This window comes from Andrena cerasifolii, chromosome 5 (assembly GCF_050908995.1).
Source record: "Andrena cerasifolii isolate SP2316 chromosome 5, iyAndCera1_principal, whole genome shotgun sequence".
Classification (NCBI taxonomy): domain Eukaryota; kingdom Metazoa; phylum Arthropoda; class Insecta; order Hymenoptera; family Andrenidae; genus Andrena; species Andrena cerasifolii.
This window is the reverse complement of record NC_135122.1, coordinates 15474503-15494281: the sequence shown is the minus strand read 5'-3', so window position 1 is coordinate 15494281 and position 19779 is coordinate 15474503. Positions and strand designations below refer to the sequence as shown.

Sequence of the window (19779 nt, the reverse complement as noted above, 5' to 3'; positions counted from 1 at the left end):
AATAATAGTAGGGTGATCTGTCCAGTGAATGAACACCCCACAGTGAAAAATTAACACCTACCACGCTCTTTTCACGTTAAAATTTGCCCAGCATTTCTCAACTAAGTTCTTTTTAAGTCCATCATTAAGTTCAAGGTAAGTCTTGCTGTTGTTAATGTTCTTAGGTGTTCAATCATTAGCCAGGCAAGTTAAGTGTTCATTCAGCGAACAGGTCTCCCTAAAAGAAGAATCAGAATTTTCGGATTTGCAACGTTTCCTTGTAGATACATAAATGGAACGCATCTCCAAGCTTGTATCAACGTCCGAGTTGAACAGTCCACCACTACCACGCTGCAAAGTTAGGAAACATAGGATCACTTATTGCTAGACAGCCACTGGCGTCTGACTAGTCAGGGGGCATTCTACTAGCGGCGAGTTCACGAGCGAGTTATCAAAATTCTGCCACTCATTCTTCGCGTTTCTGCGAAACTTGTGCGGTCCAGGCTCTCGATACATGTGTCGGTAGTGGATCGTGGCGAGCCCGCGATATCAGGTGGAAAGAGTCAAGCGTAGTTGTAGAGGACCGAGTGGTCTGGAGCGTTCGCGCGGGCGTTTTGTCGTAGCTGCCTTTTATTTCTTCCACGCGATCGTGACCCGCACGAAACCGCGGGGAAGCCAAGTGACGATGTGATTGCGTATTTAGGTCGGTGACGAAGGAAGAGAAGGAGAAGGAGAACACGAGGAAGGTCGCGCCTGTTCCAACGACCATCGCCGTGCTTCCTGCTGGTCAGCCGTCGTCGGCCCAGATTAGACCCCTCTGTGGGATATTGCACGACGATTTCAAAGTGGTATGTTCTTTATGAACCAGGCAATCGAGTGTGCAGCTGTTAATTGTACGATCTGTTGCAGGACAGTGAAAGATCTCGCGCAAGAAAGGATTTCTTGATCCGCCATCACCTGGATCGCACCACTGGCGTGGGTAAGTGCGTTAAGTTTGTACCGGCGGGGTGATGAAATCGGTGGGTAGGTATGGGATATCGAGGGTGGCTTCTAACGCTTGAGTTTGGGTTGAGACGCGAAGTATCAATAGGGTTACTATATTTCTTCACCAGCGTGTCAGGTAAAAAAAAAGAAAGGGCGGAACGAAAATTGTTTGAAAAAAAAGAATTTTATTGTAGTAGTTACGGTAATAATCTGTTTGGGAGCCAAGTCATATTTCTCTGTACATGAACGCTGCCAGCGGCAGTGGCCGCGATTAGACACCGGTTCTCGTTCGATTACCGAAGTTAAGCATCGTGGGGCGCGTATCGGGGAAAGATGGGTGACCGTTTTTCTCCTGGTGCGTTGCTTGCTGCTGGCAATCTTACGGGTAGGTTTCCCCGGTTGCGAACGTTTATAATTCGTGACCGTTATGGCCTGCCCAATAGCAAAAATCATCAATACGGTGATATCCCATCGAGTTAAGCGTGGTCTTTCAGACCTCATCACTCTGCTTTCCGTCCACCCTGTGGACTTGCACGGTGGTCTAGAAAGAGATTAAATGCTCACTCCATCTTGCTTGGTTTCAATGCTGCTATAGACGAAACTCTGAGGCGCAGCGCGTCAGTTGGACGTTGTATAAACAAACGGACACTATCTGTACGCTTTCTTCAGAAATGTTTTATTATTCCTGATTTCTTCGTAGAATTAAAAAATCAAGATATAAGAAAACCGGGAAGTATGGGAACCCTAAGTATCAAATATGTTTGCTGAAGTTTGATCTAGTGAAAGAGTTTGTAGGTGAGGTGGATGGTGGAGGGCTGAAGTTGGTTTTACATGCGGTGTTTGTAACAGGGGACGGTGCACTGCTTCCCTCTCCGACGAGAGAGAAGCTGGAGCCCGTGATCCCGCGGCGTCGAGAGGAAACGAAGGAGCAGCACCGAGAGGAGGTTCCGACTAAGACCAAGTCCAGCCCGAAGAACAGCCCCAGGACTGGTCGTTCGCAGAGCCTAGGGCCCACTGTCACCGAGCGTCGGTCACCGAAACGCCAACCGCCCCGTGCACCGTCCGTCACCAAAGATGCCAAGGTGCTTCTCGCCGATGAATTCGAGTTCGAGTAGCGGAAATCAGGAATCCATAATTCTGAGGACTTTCAAGTCCGACATCTGAATCTTCGGAACTTGAAAATTCTCAGATCCTAATTCAGAAGATCTAAACTCTGAAACTTGGAAGATCTAAATCTTCCGAACCTATAAAGATCTGAAGATTCAAATTCCGAGAATTTAAAGCTCTAAATTCCCAAGATCAGAAAAAGTGAATGAATAGACACGAGGCAGTTTCCTCTCCGACTGCATCGCTGACCACTTCCTTTTCCCCAGGAGAAGGAGAAGGAGCAGAAGGACAAGGAGAAAGAGCCGCGGGAGAAGAGCGGAGAGCCGGAAAGGCATCCGCGACCGAGTAAGTAGCATCGGACGAGCATCGACACCACATCCCCTCGACATAATAATCCCTCTGTATTCGATACACAGTCGATCGATTTAGTTACCCCAAGAGATCGTATCCCAAATCGATTGGCGCTCGTAATCTGCCACGAGTTCCTACCCCGCCCCACCCCCCCCCCACCCCACCCCCCTTGCATCTTCGTGCATAAACTGGACTTTTGCAAGTCCCCGTATCTCTCTCTATATTACATATTTATATTTTGGATTGCTGTCTGCTCTTGTGGGCCTCGAAAGCCAAATGTTCGTTTACACCTGACCTATCATTTACCTTGTTTTCGGGACGTGTTTGCGAGAGACATTCACCGCTTCTAAGAGTGCGCAGAACGCTGTCCTAGCCCGTCGCTCGAATCCGTTAAACGCAGTGCCGATAGTCAATGAACTCGGATCGATTCTTTGAGCGGTGTGTGTCGGCGGACGCGTTAACTTGCAAAGCCCGTCGTTAATGTTTTTAGGCAGATGCATGACAATCGTGTTCTTGGTCGTCTCTATCTTTCTGTCTCTGCCAATCTAGTAAACCAGTAGCCTTCTGTTTCATTTGCCCGTGCGGAGAGTTTTGCGACATGCGACCATCTTCTATCCCAAACGAACGAATAAGCCGTGAAAACTACCGCGAGTAGCCTGATAACAGTGATAACGCGTCTCGTTAGCGCAAACCTATCGATGTTAACGATCTCTTACGCACCGATTGCGTGGCACGTGGTAGCCAGGGGTGCTCTGCTCTCACCCTGGCTAGGTGTCTTTACGAACGCCGACCATTCCAATTAAACACCCCCTCGAAATGCCATTCTCGATAAACCAGCAAATCTTGTCGTTCCTCATAGTTCGTATATACCATACAGGGTGGTTCAGTTACTATTATTGCTAGCATCGGGATAAATTCCAAGTGTATAGGAGTCAGAGGGAGATTTTGTAAAGTTGCACGGTGGAGGAAGCTTCATTATTACATATAAAAGCAACTCCCAAATTAATTGAACAATCACTTCAAGCAGAGTTGGGCATTAAATTAGACATTATTTAAATAACGGATAAAAGTTACTTTAACTTTATACGAACGTTGAATGATTTTGACGAATAGTCTTCTTAACTTTCATTCGTTAATCGAACTTTAATTTAAGGCAATCCATTCTTGCTTGCCGCCCGAAGAAGAGGCATATTTTTCATGATTTTTTTTCTCAAGAATTAATGTACGTTTTTATTGTTCTTTTTTTGTAAAATGTTTATTATTCCATGCTGTATAGAATTGTAGTTTTCATATTTCCAACATATAATTATAAATGTGTGAATTCAAGTCACAATGTTTGTGCCTCTGTGAGAACACAGGCACTCTGCGGAAGTCCTCCTGATCCTTAAAGTGATCCTAAAAAAAGAGAAATTGTATAATTATGTTCTAGAGGGATGTGCACATTAAGTGGACTATAATTGTCAATTTATTGGCAGTGGTTATAAAATGGCAGCCTTGTCTTGAAAAAAGTTCCTTTTTCCGACATATTTTTCGGTCCTGCTTTGTGATTTGAACAAAAACTATTTTTAATATCTGGGTGATCATAGGCCACTTTGTGGAGACGAGTCTCCTGTACATTGTGTTAAAATTTCAAAGCAATATCTTTAATTATATCTTGAAAATATGAAAAAATACAGTTCTATACAGCAGGGAATAATAAATATTTAACAAAAGAAACATCAATATCCGTACAATAGTTTCTGCAAAAAAAAAAATTAAATGACCCTTAGATCCATAAAATGGACCCTTAAATAAAAACTTGAAGCCACAGGGCTGCTCCATAACTCCACTCGCGAGAAAAATTCCTCCACCCCTACCGGTGCAACTCTCAGCTCCACTTTCCCTCCAAACATACAGACCCGAACCACCCCGTACGTCTCACCCCTCGATCTTCTCCCATCTTCGATCTGCCATCTTCACCACCATCGTGCTCGACATAAATCTCACAATCGTTTCGATTTCTCATCATCACCATCGACCTCGAACCCCCATCTTCATCGAAATCATGCCGGAAGGAGTGACTGGGACGAGCGGCCAGACACCTCCGAGTATCGGCGCCTCGTGCATCACCCCTCCACCCCACCCCCCACCCCCTCTCTATCTATTTCTCTGTGTCTGTCACCATTGAAAGCTCAGGCCTCGCTTAGTTGCCCGCGCGAGATCAGCTCGCGGACGAGGATCGTGCCTCTCGTCGGCGGCGATCTTACGCGATCGCGATCGAATTGATCAGCAGTGGCAGCGGGTGTTTCAGTCACGGGCCCTGGCCGCGTGCGTTGGAGCATACGGGAGCCCTCGACGATATCCCCGACGGGCTCGTCGAGCAGCGTGCCGCCGTTACCGCCACCACCCCCGGGCCCAGGGCCTGCCCCGTTCCACAGGAGGTCCCCGCAGGTCCACCGTAAAAGTACGTTCTCTGTGCCACGTACCCAGCTGCCCGCTAGCCCGACTATCTCACTTGTCTCGGCTCAAACTCAACCCCACCCATCGTCCTACACCCCTTACCTACCCCGTCCACCCGTTTTGCCGACCCTTTAACAGCATAAGTGATCCACGAGTTCGGTTTAATTTCCCGCGTTTCGTTGCGTTCCTTTCAGGCCCCTCTCGTACCCCGAGGCCCAACTTCTTGCCTCCACCCCCCCCCCCCCTTTCGATCGTTTGACCCTCTGACGGCGGCGCCGGGTCCGCTTGGACCCGAGGGAAATGTTACGGAGGATAATAAGAGTGGAGAAGGCTTCGGAAATTGAAGAATTATTTTGAAAAAAAAGTTGATCCAACCACCGATTCTTTTTGCGATCACAAATTTCTGACGTCCGAGGGTTAATCGCGGGAGGGTTAAATTCGGTTGAATTGTGTTGTTTCCTGCGAGGATTACAGAGGGGATGGATATTAACGGAAAATTTGCTGTTTCGGTTCATTTGGTTGTTGGCTTCGAGTTCTGGTGCGAGAACTTTAGGATTCGAATTGTGTTGGAAGCGACGATCCTATCTGTGCGAGAATATTCCGTGAAATGTGCGACCCACCCCTTGCATGCTAATTAAGAGGCTGGAAAGGGTGACTGGCGAGACGTGGCGATTTAAGGGAAGAAGTGAACAGTAGTTCCTTAATAGAGGCGTGATTTAGTATGCAAGGGGTGGATGATGACGCGATTGTGCCGCGAGCAAACGAATAGCGCCCCCGTGGATCGTGCCGCGATATAACTACCCCCGCAACAGCTGGAAAAACCTCGATATTCGAGTGCGGGCGGAATTCCGAGCGGGTTCATTTGCCCCGGGAGACCCTTCAGCCCTCAATGACCTCTCCAAGTAAGAACGAGCCTGAACGAAGCGACGCAGCCCTGCTTAAAACGCCTTGATAATTGCGCCGCCCTGTATATACGCTCTATTGTGACTCGGGACCGGGATCGAGCGACAGAAGGTTCAAGTGGCGTGTTTAAACGCTGTTAACTCTTTCCCTAACAATTATCTCCACAGGGTGTCTCGTCGAATGGTACTTTGCGCGCTGCCTTCCATAAATATTAGGACACCTGTTGTATTTCCACAAATTCTGATATTTGGTGCAGATAGATACTTTCCACTGCTTTCAATCTCAGGTATAATACAAAGTAGAATTTCTCAGAGTTCTTCGATAAATTTGCAAGCTGTTTCACAATAATCCCACACAGAAATGGTGCACCAAGTAGGTGTCCTAATACTTACCAGTTACGGCAGTGCATGTACTTCACAGTGGCGGATTTAAGGAAAAAGGCCCAGGTGGTATATAAATTTACCCGCGTGTGGTATGAGAATTATTATGGGAAACAAAAAAACTATATTGTCCAGATAAAAATCATAATTTTTTTTAAAATATGGGGCCTTGGAGCCTCCTGGGGCCCAGGCGGCAACTGCTCATCGGACGCCCGTTAAATCCGCCACTGGTACTTGAATTACCTCCCCAAAATTACAGCCACCCATCGCGAAATACCCTGTATAGTATCGATACATCGACCCTAGAACCCCCTTCTATCGAATGGAATGCCGTTTTAAGCAGGCTTGCCAAGCGACGACACACGTCCCGCAGCGGAACCTCCTCAAAAAAAGGAACGCCGGCCTTTATTCATCATTGTACTTTGTGTACGGTATGTTCTAGCCTTCCTCGCAACCACCGCTCCCCCCCATCGCCCTCTTCATCACTCGAAACCCTCAACCACCACAACCACCACAACTACCACCGTAAAACCCCCGGTAAAGCATTCAGTTCATACGAGTGTCCATCACCCACCACCTACGTCGAGCGCTGCCGCCGCGGCCAGGCAGGACCGTGTTAAAGATATTAGCCGTGGCCATGGTCCGCACGAAGCAAAAACGGCCCGCGACGAGCCAGCTGCGGCTGCGGCCGCAGCCGCCGCCGCCGATCCATCCAAATCATCCTCCGATAGTCGATACGCGTCAAACCGAGCCGCTACCGCCGTACAACCTAGTAAGTAGCATGCTCTATGCCCGTTAGGCCTTCTTGGCTTGCCTTCTATATTTCTGTTCTTTCTCCGTCTGTATTACCTTCTTCTCGTAGCTCGACCCGCGCTCACACGTATGTCTCTAATTTCTAACGCTTTGAACGTGTTCGTTGTGCTGTGCCCCCTCTCTAGGCTCGTCCCTTCAAACGTATATATATAACACACACCCTCCTCCCCTGGTGACATCGCTTTCATTGGGTACCATCTCTCCCCTGTCCCCACCTTTCCAACGTCGACCCTGTATACATCGCCGCCTTTCGAATCCTTTTTGAATGGTCTCTGTATCTCACTCTGTCTCTGTGTGTATGTGTGCGTGTGTGTCTCTCTCTCTCTCTCTCTCTCTGTGTGTCTATCTTGTACTCTTGTCTTTCTCTCTCTGTGCCTTTCCAACCGTGGCTTCCAGAGCGACTTCGGGGACGACTTGTGGCGGCATCTCTGGCTAACTTGCACGGGGGCTGCGAGCTAGGGGTGTGTTCATGCTTTGGGGACACTTTCAGTGGCGTACGATTTTCAAGACTCTCGAGCGAACGCTTTTTTAATTAATCAGGGCTCATCCTCGAATCACCTAAGGCTCTTTGCGGGTGAGGTCGCGATGTAGCGTCTTATGTAATATTTTTTTAAATCTAATTTTCAATATGAGCTAAATAAATTATACAAACCTTTGAAAGAATTTTAATAACTGGAAAATGCAATGTAAAAAATACTTATCACGTAAGGAAGGGAGAGTGGGTTGTAACGTAAAATTTAAAGAAAAAAAAGGGCCAAACTTAGCCTTACGTAATTTAAGGAGCGCCCCTTAGTTGTCGCGCGATTTCTATTCTGTTTGAAATAACAACACCCGTAACGTAATATTATTCAGAAGTCTGCAAATTCAAGTGATTACAAGAGGGGGGTCACCAGTGAACTCCCTACCTCTCCGCAAGAAATTTCGACACGAAAAAACGCCGACGCCGCTCAGAGTGTGATCGCTCGCGCCCCCGCGCACGTTTCTCCGCGCGCGAAACAGAGCGCGACCTGTACGCGCTCCCGAAAGTCTCGTCACGCTTTCGTCGTACAGTATGAAGCATACGGTTGTGGCTCACGTGGCCGCTGACCCTAGCATACCGAAACGATCGTTTCCAATTCTGTACACGCTGGCGAGCCGGCGGAACGGACGCTCGAGCGAAGCTTCGTTTCCGCGTCCCGCCGAGGACCGCGCATTAGCAGGGCTGCTAGACCAGCTTTCCGCGGCACACTCGAGCCCTCGCGAACACATATCCCACAGACACTCGGGCCGCGAACACGCATTAGACAGGGGCGCTGTTAAGTCTCGAGGGAACTCGGCGCGACACGAGGCTAATCGAATCGAGGGATCTGGAGCCAGTGAACGTAAGTGCTTTCGACCGCGGAAGGAGTTTCTCGCGCTGGGTAGATACGTAGAAGCCACTTGCCCTCTCCTAAGACACCTAGCAGTCTTCTAGGCAGCGACGTCCACGACAGGGGGCTTCGCGAAGGGTTGCAGGGAGGAACGAACGGGACGGGAGCAATTGCGGGGTTGAAATTTTTGACGGTATAAATGCCAAAGAAATTAGAAATTATTCTCTTAGTGGAAAAGTATGTAGGATTCCGTGGTGAATACCGTGGTCAGTGCTGCGGGTGCTGGAATAATAATTTAATTCAGTTTCCAGGGCAAATTGAAATTTAGTTGGGATGAAAATATTTGTAATGCAAATTCGCTAAAATTCATTGGGTGGTTATAAAAATAGAATGATAGAAGAATAAAATCCAGCTTTCCTTTTTTCTTACAAAGCCATTTGGCCCCCTCTGGGTGCGCCACTGCTCAGTGTGAAAAAGAAAATATTGAAATCGTTCACTTCTGGCACTTAAATCCTTCACCACTTCAACTCCTCGGTCGTGGAAGGGTGCTGAAGGCTGGGACCGGGGGGCATTTATCACCGCGAATTATCGCCAGGGGTGCAGTTTAGCCAGACGTTCCTCTCCGGCCTGTTGCGTGGCAGGTCTACACACACCGCTGTCACAAACGATCTACAGTATACTATTTCTCTGCCTTCACTTGTCTGCCTCTCTGTGTATATTATATACTCTATGTATATCTGTACGTGTGTGTTTCCTGCATTCTGAGTACGCTAGTGTACTTTCTCTCTGGGATGGCTCTGTGTCCACTGTGTAGACCTCCTGGCAAAACACTCGATGGGTTTCCGGTGTCTGCGCTCGATGGCTCGACCGAGAGCCCTATTTAAGGGGCGAATTTCAAAAAAGAAAAAAAACGAGACTCTTCGGCCAGGAGGAAAGGGAGTCGTGTTTTTAATCCGGGGCACGAACAACCTTTCTTTCCTTTGGAACGAAGAGAACTATAGCGATCGGTACTGAAGGGGCGCGTGGCCCTAGCTGCGGACTCGGAAGAGAACGGTTCCGAGTGCCCTCTTCTGACTTTCACCTGCTTCGACGAGGTGGTGTACACAGAGTATCGCTGCTTAAGGGTATCGAGTCATCCTGAATTAAAAGAATAACCCTTCAGAAATCCCGTTCCTTTAGAAACCTCCAATATAGCAGTCCGCAGCAGCAGGTGAAAATCAGGGAGGCACTCGGGGAGCTTCTAAGAGTCCGCATTAGAAAACTCGATGCATCGAGTGCAAGCTTTCCCTGGGGAGGGGGGTGGGCGAGCGAGCAGAACGGTGTGCACCTCGTCGATAAAGCCTGGATGAAACGTTGCAGTGACGGCGGAGCCTCAGGTGAACGGGGACGTAACTGGAGGCGACTCGAGCGTCGCCTCGACGCCACCGTCGCAGACCCATCCGCCAGTGTCAGCCACCGCTGTAAGCCCGTGGATCGACGACGAGCCGGTGGTGAAAAGCCCGCCAGAGCCGACCAGGGTAAAGTCGCCCGAGCAGATGATCATGCGGTCCCCGGAGCCCGTAAACTGGACGGTGCCCCTCGACACCGGGAAAACCTTCACTGTCACCCAAAACGTCAGAGAAGGTAGCCACCTTGAAAATACTCCGTTTCACATTTCGCTTCCAAAGTGAGGTATTCCAGCCAATTTGAGGGGACGAAAATAATTTGGAAAAGTGGTGGTGAAATTTATCGTAGAAGTAGAATAAATTGCATTCATTTTTTGTGCATGGTGTATTTTCGAGTGGAAAGCGAAGTACTTAAGTTGTGAGCGTACGTGTGCTTGTTTGATTTCAAGAACCCCTGACGCGTCCTCATAGTGAGGCGAAGACATGGACGCCCTCGTCGTTCCCCTCAGCACCACAGTCGGCCCCGCCTGAGCTCGCGGCTCAGCACAAGTCCCAGCACTCCCAGCACTCCGGCTACAAATCACCCGAGAGCGAAAGCGTTTCCATCGGTAGCTTCACTGGCCTGAACGGGCACAAGGATATGGACTCGGAGAGGGACAGCCCGTTGCCCACGAGGGCCCAGGGCACCAGCACACCCACGCAGGGTGAAAAGGTCAGAGCAAATAGAAGCTTCTTAAGGGGAGGTTCCGGTCTAAAAGTCGATTTTTTTTTACTTCATTTTTCGAATGTTCAACCTTTTAGGAATACTTGTTTAAAAGGATTGGTCGAAATTCGTAATATTCTCGAAGTTATAGGCATTTGAGTAGCGGCAAATGCATGGGTAAGCAATGGGCCTGTAAATTATTCCTGAAAAAAATCTTAAAAGTGGCTTACTTTTCCAGCCGTCACAGTGGTGTTCCCCCTTAAATACAAAGATTTTGTTATTTTTCGCGTACGTCTCAATAACGCGAGTAAAGTAGCTCCATTGCAGATATAATTTTCAGGATTTCTTAGTTACTATGAGTACTATAAAAAACTATATTCCAAATCGGGGAATTCGATTCACTATAAGTGGAATGTTTACTCGTGAGTACCCTCCTAAATCCCGCAACAACCCGCTTACTAATACCGAAAACCTTCCCCCAATCGCAGGAAGCAAGCATCGCCGACGAAGAAGCGAAAGATGAAGCGAAGCCGGATCCGTCGATAAAGCCCGTGGCAGGGACGAACCTGAGATGCCTGGAGGACCCGGGCTTCGATTACGATAGAAAGAAGGAGCCGTCGCAGGCAACGACGACGGCGACAATGACAACACCGTCCTCGTCCGCGGCCGCCCAGCCGGGCTATCGTATCCTAGAGGCCGAGTCCCCCCAAGGCGGTTCCGCGGGGGGCGCCGCCGGCATGGGTGGGGTAGTAAGTAGCAGCGGGGGTGGTTATCACGTGCTGGAGGCGCCCGCGGTTGTTCCAGGCACGGCGCAACGCTCGGCGGCCAGCGAGGTGCTGGAGAAGGCGCGGAATCGCTTCGACAAGTTCTGGGGGAAGGGCAGTGGCGCGGAGAATTAGGGGGGCTCTCAGCCGCGGTGAGAGCGGGCAGCCACGTCCTCGGCAGACGGAGAAGCAAGCATAGAGACGAAGGGGAGGACGGATAGAGAGGGAGGACGAAGGGAGACGTTGGGAGATAAACAGTTTTTTCGATGAGGTTCCTGTTGGAGGGGCTCCTCTCGTGGTTCGTCTGCCTGTGCCCGATGACACGTTAGCCTCATCAGGCACGGGGATCTCGCCGGGTTCCTTCGCGTCTTCGGCGTCGCGCGTCCAACGTTCTTCGATTCTCCAACGCCTTCGGCGACGCTCCGCGTCTGGGCGCTGGACGAAGAGAAGGCTCTCGAGGGAACGTAATACAGCTCCCGTCACCCAAGCTGATGGATGGAGAGACATACAGGAGCCACGGATGGGGGACGAAGAACCGCGGGACGCTCGGCCGGCAAGACGATCGAGGACGACGAAGACGGTGCGTGCAGGCAACGCGTCGGTCTCGTTGAAACTCGAGGAATGGTTCGGAGGATGCGGAACACCCACACAGACACGGTATACACGCCAGAGAGCGTACTCCTTCGAGCAGAAAGTGATCCTCTGAGATCAGATGATACGCCGGGACGGTACACACACACACACACACACGTAATACGTACACGTACACAGACACGTGGGCACATACAGGCAGAGGAAGACACGCACCTAGACGAACACACGCGAGTCGGTAATGTTTCTAGGATATTCAAAGTGATCTCGAATGGGATCCGCCGTTGTTAAGTCCGAATTCTTTTTTCCATTGATAAAAAGATGAAAAATGATACAAAAAAAGGGAGAGAGAGAGAGAGAGAGAGAGAGAGAGAGAGAGAAAGAGAGAGGGAGAAGTGGAGAAGGGAAGGCAGGCAACCGTGGAGTGGAATCGCGATGGAAACGAAGGCGCAAGCTTGTCGCTATACATAAAGGGGGAAGGATAAGTAGCCTTCAGCCGCTTCGTGCGTTTTATATAAGTCTATTATACGGAAAACAATTATACACGTATACACGTATGAATGTATACATTATGGGTATCGCACTCGCGGATCGCGTGAACTCGCGGTGCCCCGCGCAATTCTCTTCGGTCTACGCGCGCACCTCGATCGTTGCTGGCGATAAGGAATCGATGCCCCCCGAATGGGGATCCATAGGACGCGTGGAAGGTTCAAGGCTAGCGGGGGCTAGATCCGGAAGATCGTTGAAGGTACCGTGGGGAGATTAGTTTCTTTTAAACGCGGAGCATCTCTCTCCGCCAGCTCCAGCTGAGCCTCGACCGTTCGGCGGGATGCTCCGGGAGGAGCGTGAGGAAGGATCACCTGCTGCACAACGCTAAAGAAACAATCAGAAGCTCAGAAGTCTCTGTGAACTCCAGTTCCTACCATTCCTGGCCAGATGGATCCACGCATACCTCGCCTCGAATGCCCAACTTTTCCATCACCCTTCGAACCACCTCCAGGAGTCTCCGAAACGGTCGAGGATTCGCGAAGAACTTCCTGAAGCCACTGGCGAGAACCAGAAGCCAACCAACCAACCAACAAACAAGCGGAACGAATTACTGTAGTGAGGCGTAGTGTTTCTTTTCTTCGCGTACAACACACACACACACACACACACACACACAGGACACACACGGCTTCCCTCGAGGCTCGATGATTCCAGGAGGAATCATCCTCCGAAGAGGAAACGACCATGGGTCGGCCACTCCTCCCCTCGAGTCGTTCGTTCGATGGACGAACGCGGGAGAAAGGAGGAGAGACGGAGGAACACGCTACCTTCCCGTTGCACGCTGCATTCCGTCTTGATTTGTTATACGAGATTATATCGTTCGCGCGTCCCTCTTCAGCGGAAGAAGAGGCGAAGGAGATCAAGGGAGAAGATAGATGATTCGGCCGAGGCTCGACAACGAGGGTCGTCCTAGAATGAGAACGGTGTCGCTCGTCGGCTAGAATTTCCAATCGACCGAGGAAGGAATCGACGACGCCAATGGAGGGAGCAACCAGAGAGGATTGTCGGGGAAGAGATTAAACGCGAGACGCATTTTTATTTCGAGCAGGACGGGCGAGTAACGCTGGTGGGGGGGGGGGGGGCTTCGGATGTCGGGGGCCCTTGTTCTCGCTTCGAGGACGATGGAACAGGAAAGAAGAGAGCAGGAGAAACCAAGCGACGGAGCTTTTTCTCTCTTTCACGCGCATACTTGGTACACCACACTCCATCCAGATCCACGTCCAAAGAGTCAAAACCAACCGTAGTGAAGCAGTTATAAAACGATTAACGATTACGATTACTCTAATGATAATGAAGAAACGGACCCGTTCAAGGGAGGCGGAAAATCAACAAAACCAATAAAAAATGAAAACGGAAAAACAGCAAAAAAAAAAAACAAAAGAATGGAATGAGAAGCACCGGTATGAGAGAGATCTGAGAGTTGGGGACGACTGACCAGAGGCTCGATTAGAACTGTCGGGAGATTCGGGATGTCGACGAGACGCGTTATGGCTGATTTCCTATTATGAAGCTGCTGCTGGGCTGTTCAAGGCGACCGATCACGATTGCTCTTGGCCCTTGGAGCTAGATGCTACGATGTCCAGAGTGGGGGATCAAAATGGCCCTTATTAGTGATTACGCGGGGAATCGACGCGAGCCACTTGGATACCTTTTCACTCTTAAATCCTTCTTTTTCAAACTTCTTCCTTTAACCGCACGGCCTATTCGTTCATTTTCCATTAAGAGACGATCGCGATGGATTCTCGGATACGAAGGACAACGGGGATCGAAGTCAGTCATCGTCGTCGATTCTGCTATAGGGTATAAACAATTGGAAGATCGTAATTGGACAGAACCAAGCCGCACACCCGAGCTTTCTTTCCCCTTCTACCTTTCCTTTCCACGGGGCTACGATCCCGACCCTCCTACTCATTTCCTTCAGTCCTCCCCCCCCCCCCCACCCCTCTTCAAATCGATTGCGTCATAGAGACGCGACATTAGGCCCGATTACACCGGTCTGTTTCAACCGACGAGAGGAATAAATAATCGCTGGAGGGAAGGCTGTTGAAAAGCGATTCAAGGTGTCTGTAGTTTCGATTCGGTGTATAGTTTTGTCGTTACATTCCTCGATGCGGTGGCGGGTCTTCGAATCGGCGGACCGCAACGTTATCCCCGAAGGGCCCCTTTTCTCGAGCATCCGACGAATGTTGCAGCAATAGTTCGCACGATTCCAGGCCCCACCATCGTTTCGACGTTCAATTTTGCGGCTCTTGTTTGCACGACGGTCGAACTATACTCTTGGCAGAAGATATTGTCCGCCGGACCGCTCGTCTGCGCCTCCCCACTCCGGGCTCCTCGCCCCGCCCGCGATGGTGGAAATGCCCAAGACGACTCGCGACGGAGGGGGGGAAGCGGTGAGAGACAGACGGTGTTTACTGCGCGGAGTATAGCGAGTACAGATATCGATGGCTGTTCTTAACGCGCTTAGCACCACCGCCGGGTGAACGCGGTTTCTATTGTGATAAGTGTTATCGGATCATTCCATTCACACGGCACACGGTGTGTGCCGCGAGATTACGAGTCGATTGAATCGAAGGGGAGCAACGAGCGAGAGGCGGAGTTGTTGCGCGAGGTTGATAGATTATCGCGAACGAGTCGCTCGGAACAGTGGCGGAGTACGCTTGATCGCCCGGCGGTCGATCGTCGGGCGATTTTTATGAATAGACGTCCGACGCTGGGACTATTTATTGTCGAGCTGTTACTACGATTATTATTATTATTATTATGAACCGCCGGTAGGTGCGCCAAGCAACGGCGAGGCGACCGACGTGAAGGAAGAAGGGGCGGGCGGGCGGAGAGAGCGGTGAGCTAGTTTCGAGGTCCGATGGATGATCTAGTATCGAAGCACTTCGCTATGACGAACTCCTCTGCTCCCCAACCCCTCGTTTCGATTATTATACGCCTCGCTGTTGCTCGGCACGCCCGCGGCCGCGATAGTTGTAACGATACGTGTATATTTAATTGTTGCCGCACGATTACGTGAACCACTCGCGCGCCACTGATTCGACGAATCCCGTCGTTCGAACGATTTACCCTTCCTTCTGTTTCTTGTTGAGCCAACGACGACGTGGGAACGCGACAGAGGATAGGCGACGTGGGAGGACTCGAGGACAGCATGGTGTAAGCGACGAAGTGGAGGCGGGAACGCTTGACGCGTCCAGAAGGGTGCACCTCGCGAGAAGCTTACACTGCCCACCCCGAATTTAGAAGCTGACCTCTCCTGTGACTTCCAGAATGTTACAAGCACGGTTTAGGGCTGCGAACTACGGTACCGAGGCGCAGAGAACGCGAAGCTTCGGCAGGCTGTTCCTGTTTCGCGACGGGGGGGGGGGGGGGAGTTAGGAGCGAAGGGACGCCAGCGAAGTTACCTGACCGTATCGATGAGCTTCAGCGACTCAACTGTCCATCATTTCGTTCGAATACTTTCGACGAACCTCGAGCGACCTTAACATGGCCGCTCTATCGCGTTTTTAAATTTTCACGCGTAAACGTAGGGACGAAGAGAAAAGCTTGGAAGATCCATGGCTGCTCGAAACCTCTATACCGTATTTGTTCGCTAGGAGCTTGAGGCTCGGGACCGGCGGTGAGCATCTAACGTAGAGGGGACACGATTCTCGGTCGCTCCTCGCTTCTTTCTTACCGAAGGCAAGAGCGAGTCTAAACGCGCATGCCCGTCGCGCAGGCAAAGGACAGCGGAGTATCAGGCGTCCGCAAGACGGAGCGAAGCAAAGTATCAACGCGTCGCCTGTCTCATAGGCTATTCCTCGCTCGCTTTCAGTCTCTCTGACTCGCTCTCGCCTTCGCAGGACAGGAGTGAGCGGACAGAAATGGTGGGGATAGCGCCGAGCTCTTAACGAAGAAATACTGTATCTGTTCTGCTTCTGCGTTGACCCATTTGCATGGAGCAAGCTTGAGTCATATACATCATTAAATAGAAAGGTGATCTATATACATGATCTACAGAAAGTGAAGTCGCCAGTGCCTCGCGGAGCATGTAGATCACTATTGCAAATGGGTTTAATGGTACAGAATTGAATGGAACCCGACTAGCGTCTCCTAGCTCTTCAATAACCATTCCCTTTCTGGCGTTCTAAGCCTTCTCCCCGTCCACGTGCGGCACGCCTTGGACTCGAAATCCACCGAGAGGAGGTCGCAGAGCCATCGACGAACGGGCCTCGAGCGGCGGCTGATCCAGGAACGTGCTGGCCGCGTTCCATGCGCGTGCGTTTTCTACTCGACGATTCGAGACGATTTATTCAGGAGTATACCTCGGAAGAGCTTTTCTACCGATTCAGGGAGGATCGACCGGGCGGGGGGAAACGACCGATACCTCGGGATCGATCGTTCCCCGCCACGCGAGAGGCTCGAGATTTCAATTACCCGTTCACGTTTCGTTTCTCTGCTCCGTTTTCGATGAAATTCGCGGAGCTAGTTTCCGGTGGGGGGGGAAGGTGGGGGGGGGGGTGAAATCGCTCCAGGAACTTTCGGATGCAAATCGAAGGAAGGAGAACCTTGCTTCTTAATTTCGCGCTTTCGTACCGAAAGATAATCGACGGAGAATCGTTTTCTTTCTGGCAAAAAGAGGAGAGAAAGAGAGTGAGAGAGAAAGAGACGAAGAGGGGGAAAGGAGAGAAGAAAGTGAAGGGAAACACGCGAAGGACTTTACACTGTTCGGGGGATTTTGCCTGTATTCTCGCCTCGGTCTTTATGCCTACTTATACATAGATAGGTCGTGCTATATTAAATTGCGACGATTATATACAAAGTATATATATATACAAATATATCTATATACACTATACATAAATATATTATTGCGAATGACGCGGGCGGAAAGGCAATGACGTTCGAACAACGATGGTATTTAGGGACGAAGAGAGATGGGAAGGGAAGTTAGGCTGTCGCGGATGGATTTCACGAATGAGGATACCGTCGCGGGGGCGACGGACAGATGCTTTGATACAACGAATGGCGGCGAACGATCGTCTCGTAGGCTTTCTACCACCCAATTCGGTACGAATTCAGTTCTTTCAAACCGTCGAGGCAGATATAAAGCACAGGATACCGTGAATCCACGCCTCCTCATGTTTCGCAGAGCAGATTGATCGAGCAAGTAGCGCAAAGTTGAACGATCGTGATCGAAGATGGGGGCGACGTATTCTTCAGCTTCTACCTTAGAGCATATTATATACATGGTGGTCTCATTGAGATGTATATATACATATATATATGCTCTAAGGCTTCTACACAGGATGCTGAAAACAGTTGGGAGTTAATATTTAGGAACATGTGCTGGTCGTTACGCGAATAGAGGTTCTAACAATTCATCTCACCTTTCGAATCGATGGTGACACTTACTACCATTCTCATAGCCATGTTCCGTTTCTCCTGATGATTGGTACACGTTCCTAAAGCTTCGGGCGTCCTTCTACTAGGGGGTCATCCTTAAATTACGTAAGGCTTTTGGGGGGCGGTCGCGAATTTTTTATGATTTCTTACAGGGGGGAGGGGAGTCAGGTAGCGCCTTACATAATATATTTTTACCTAATTTTCAATAAATACAAATTCTATCGTTATTGTTCCAGAACAGTAGTTTTAGTTTGAATTTCCCGAAATCGAGTTAAATGAATTATATGAACCTTTAAAAGAATTTTAATAACTGAAAGAATTAAGTGTAAAAAATATTACGTAAGGAGGGGGTTGGAATATCAAATCTTACAAATTCTTATACTGGGAGAGGAAGGGGGTAAGTATTCGCCAAAAGTACCCTTACGGAATTTAAGGACGGCCCCTAGGCTCGAGCCGTTCGCCGTGACGTGGGCTGGGCAGCACCGTGGACCACGCTGTAGTCCAACATTTTAAATTAGAGAGAGAACAAGGGGGAGTTTCAGCCAGCGTAAAAAGATAACTCGCTCGATTTACTGCCAGATCGCGTGGATGCCTGTAAGGCGCGTGCGATCCTCGTCTGCGGCCATTTTATAGCGAACGATTCGATCCGAGGGTGAGAGGCGTTATGTGGTAACGACACAGGGTGGCTGGAAATTTCAGGAAAATTCAGGAGACCGACTTCTTCTTTCGCGACTTCCGTGACTTTCCTCTTTTAATTTTCACTCCCCCTCCACGGCGCTGTACGCGCACACTTCGGGAGCGACGATGAACGGGCATAAATTTACAAGGAGCAAAATACGGATGGGAATCGAGCAATGGGAGGATCTATAGAGCCCATTATCGACCATCACCACGGCGAGCGTAAACGTAAAGCATTACGCGGCACTACGGTACTTTTGCGCATCCCCTTCTCGTCCAAAACAGTTGCGTTTTTACTCTCCGATTGCATCGTAGAGGAGGATCATTTATTACAAGATAATTGCAGATTATTATGGCTATTATATATATATATATTATATATATAAATATATATATATATTATATATTAGAAATTGAAATACTCGTAATAAAGAACACGCCGACGCTTCCTGTGAGCCTGGACTCTTTTTTTCATTGTTCCGATACATACATGTTTTCTCCCATCTACGAGGCCAGCCCCGTCGCGGGGTGGTGAAGGAAGAATTGGACACCATTTGCAACCGTACAACAGCCTGTCGTTGTTTAAGAGTTATAATTTATTGTCTGTACACACGATCGAGGGCTCGGTGAAAAGAGGAACAGAATATATACAGCGCCATGTAGCGATCAACCAGCAGCTTGTAAGTGTCCTAGCCGGATAATCGAGAACCGAGAAGAATTTCCAATTCTTATAAAAAATTATATGTTAATAAATAGGTCCATCGTCCAAGTTATCGTCTTCCTCGTCGTAACCCTCCCCGTTGTCGAAGTAATTGTTCGCATAGTCCGTGCCCTCGTCCATCTCCTCGTCGATCATCTCCTCCTCCTCCTCTTCGACATGCTCGTCCCCCTTCTCCTCCGTCTCCTCCTCCTCTTTCTCTTCCTCCTCGACGTCGCTCTGCTGCGTGCTCTCCTTCTTCTCCAGCTCTTGCAACTTCGTCTCGACGTCCACGTTCTTCGGCTTCTTCACTGGCTTCGTCACTTTCTGCCCCTTACGCTTGCGAGCTACGGGCTTCAGCTCTGCCGGCATTCTACTCCAGTCGTATCTGGTTTCGTAACTAGTCTTGTCCGTTATTAAGTCTTGGTAGCGGTCGGAGTATCTCTCTATGTCCTTCTTAATCACTACAGGCAATACGTTGTCGGGCGACTCTCGCGTGTACTCTGCAAATTCCCGCTTCAGTTCCAGCAGGTAACTCATCTCGTTCGTGATAGTCAGTGGCAATGCTTTGTATTCCAAGGGAGGATATTTTGGCGGAGGCTGTAAGACTGGTGGCGGTAGAGCCTCGCCCTTGGAGAAGCCCAACTGCTCTGTGCTAATCGACATGGATGGTTTACCTCTTCCTCTACCACGTCCCGCCATGGCGATTGTCTTTTATC

At 49.7% G+C, this 19779-nt stretch overlaps 4 protein-coding genes across 15 annotated transcripts in view; 3 read left to right on the top strand and 1 right to left on the bottom strand.

Moving 5' to 3' along the window:
* The window catches only part of LOC143369153 (uncharacterized), a 66396-nt gene extending 54291 nt beyond the window's left edge, over positions 1–12105 (top strand). For 8 of the 12 annotated variants that reach the window (XM_076812714.1, XM_076812715.1, XM_076812721.1 and 5 more), the window contains 9 exons: positions 683–827; positions 889–958; positions 1813–2045; positions 2337–2415; positions 4712–4864; positions 6586–6915; positions 9665–9928; positions 10140–10402; positions 10882–12105. In XM_076812714.1, the coding sequence (XP_076668829.1) occupies positions 683–827; positions 889–958; positions 1813–2045; positions 2337–2415; positions 4712–4864; positions 6586–6915; positions 9665–9928; positions 10140–10402; positions 10882–11292 (1948 nt within the window). In that variant the 3' untranslated portion in view covers positions 11293–12105. The remainder of the gene's footprint in view (positions 1–682; positions 828–888; positions 959–1812; positions 2046–2336; positions 2416–4711; positions 4865–6585; positions 6916–9664; positions 9929–10139; positions 10403–10881) is intronic. The other 4 variants (XM_076812723.1, XM_076812720.1, XM_076812722.1 and 1 more) reach the window with 3 other exon arrangements.
* Dop (microtubule-associated serine/threonine (MAST) protein kinase dop) overlaps positions 1–14351 on the top strand; it is a 104692-nt gene extending 90341 nt beyond the window's left edge. The window contains exon 20 of the mRNA XM_076812658.1: positions 12112–14351. The gene's annotated coding sequence lies outside the window, so the exon portion shown is untranslated. The remainder of the gene's footprint in view (positions 1–12111) is intronic.
* Synj (synaptojanin) overlaps positions 1–19779 on the top strand; it is a 69157-nt gene that overhangs the window by 38381 nt on the left and 10997 nt on the right. The gene's annotated exons all lie outside the window — the stretch shown is intronic.
* On the bottom strand, positions 18806–19769 carry Polr3g (RNA polymerase III subunit G). Its single transcript, XM_076812778.1, has one exon. The coding sequence runs from the start codon at positions 19760–19762 to the stop codon at positions 19109–19111; it is 654 nt and encodes a 217-aa protein (XP_076668893.1). The 5' UTR covers positions 19763–19769; the 3' UTR covers positions 18806–19108.

Coding starts and splice junctions, on each gene's coding strand:
- Polr3g (XM_076812778.1), bottom strand. CDS start 19,762: ATGGCGGGACGTGGTAGAGGAAGAGGTAAACCATCCATGTCGATTAGC.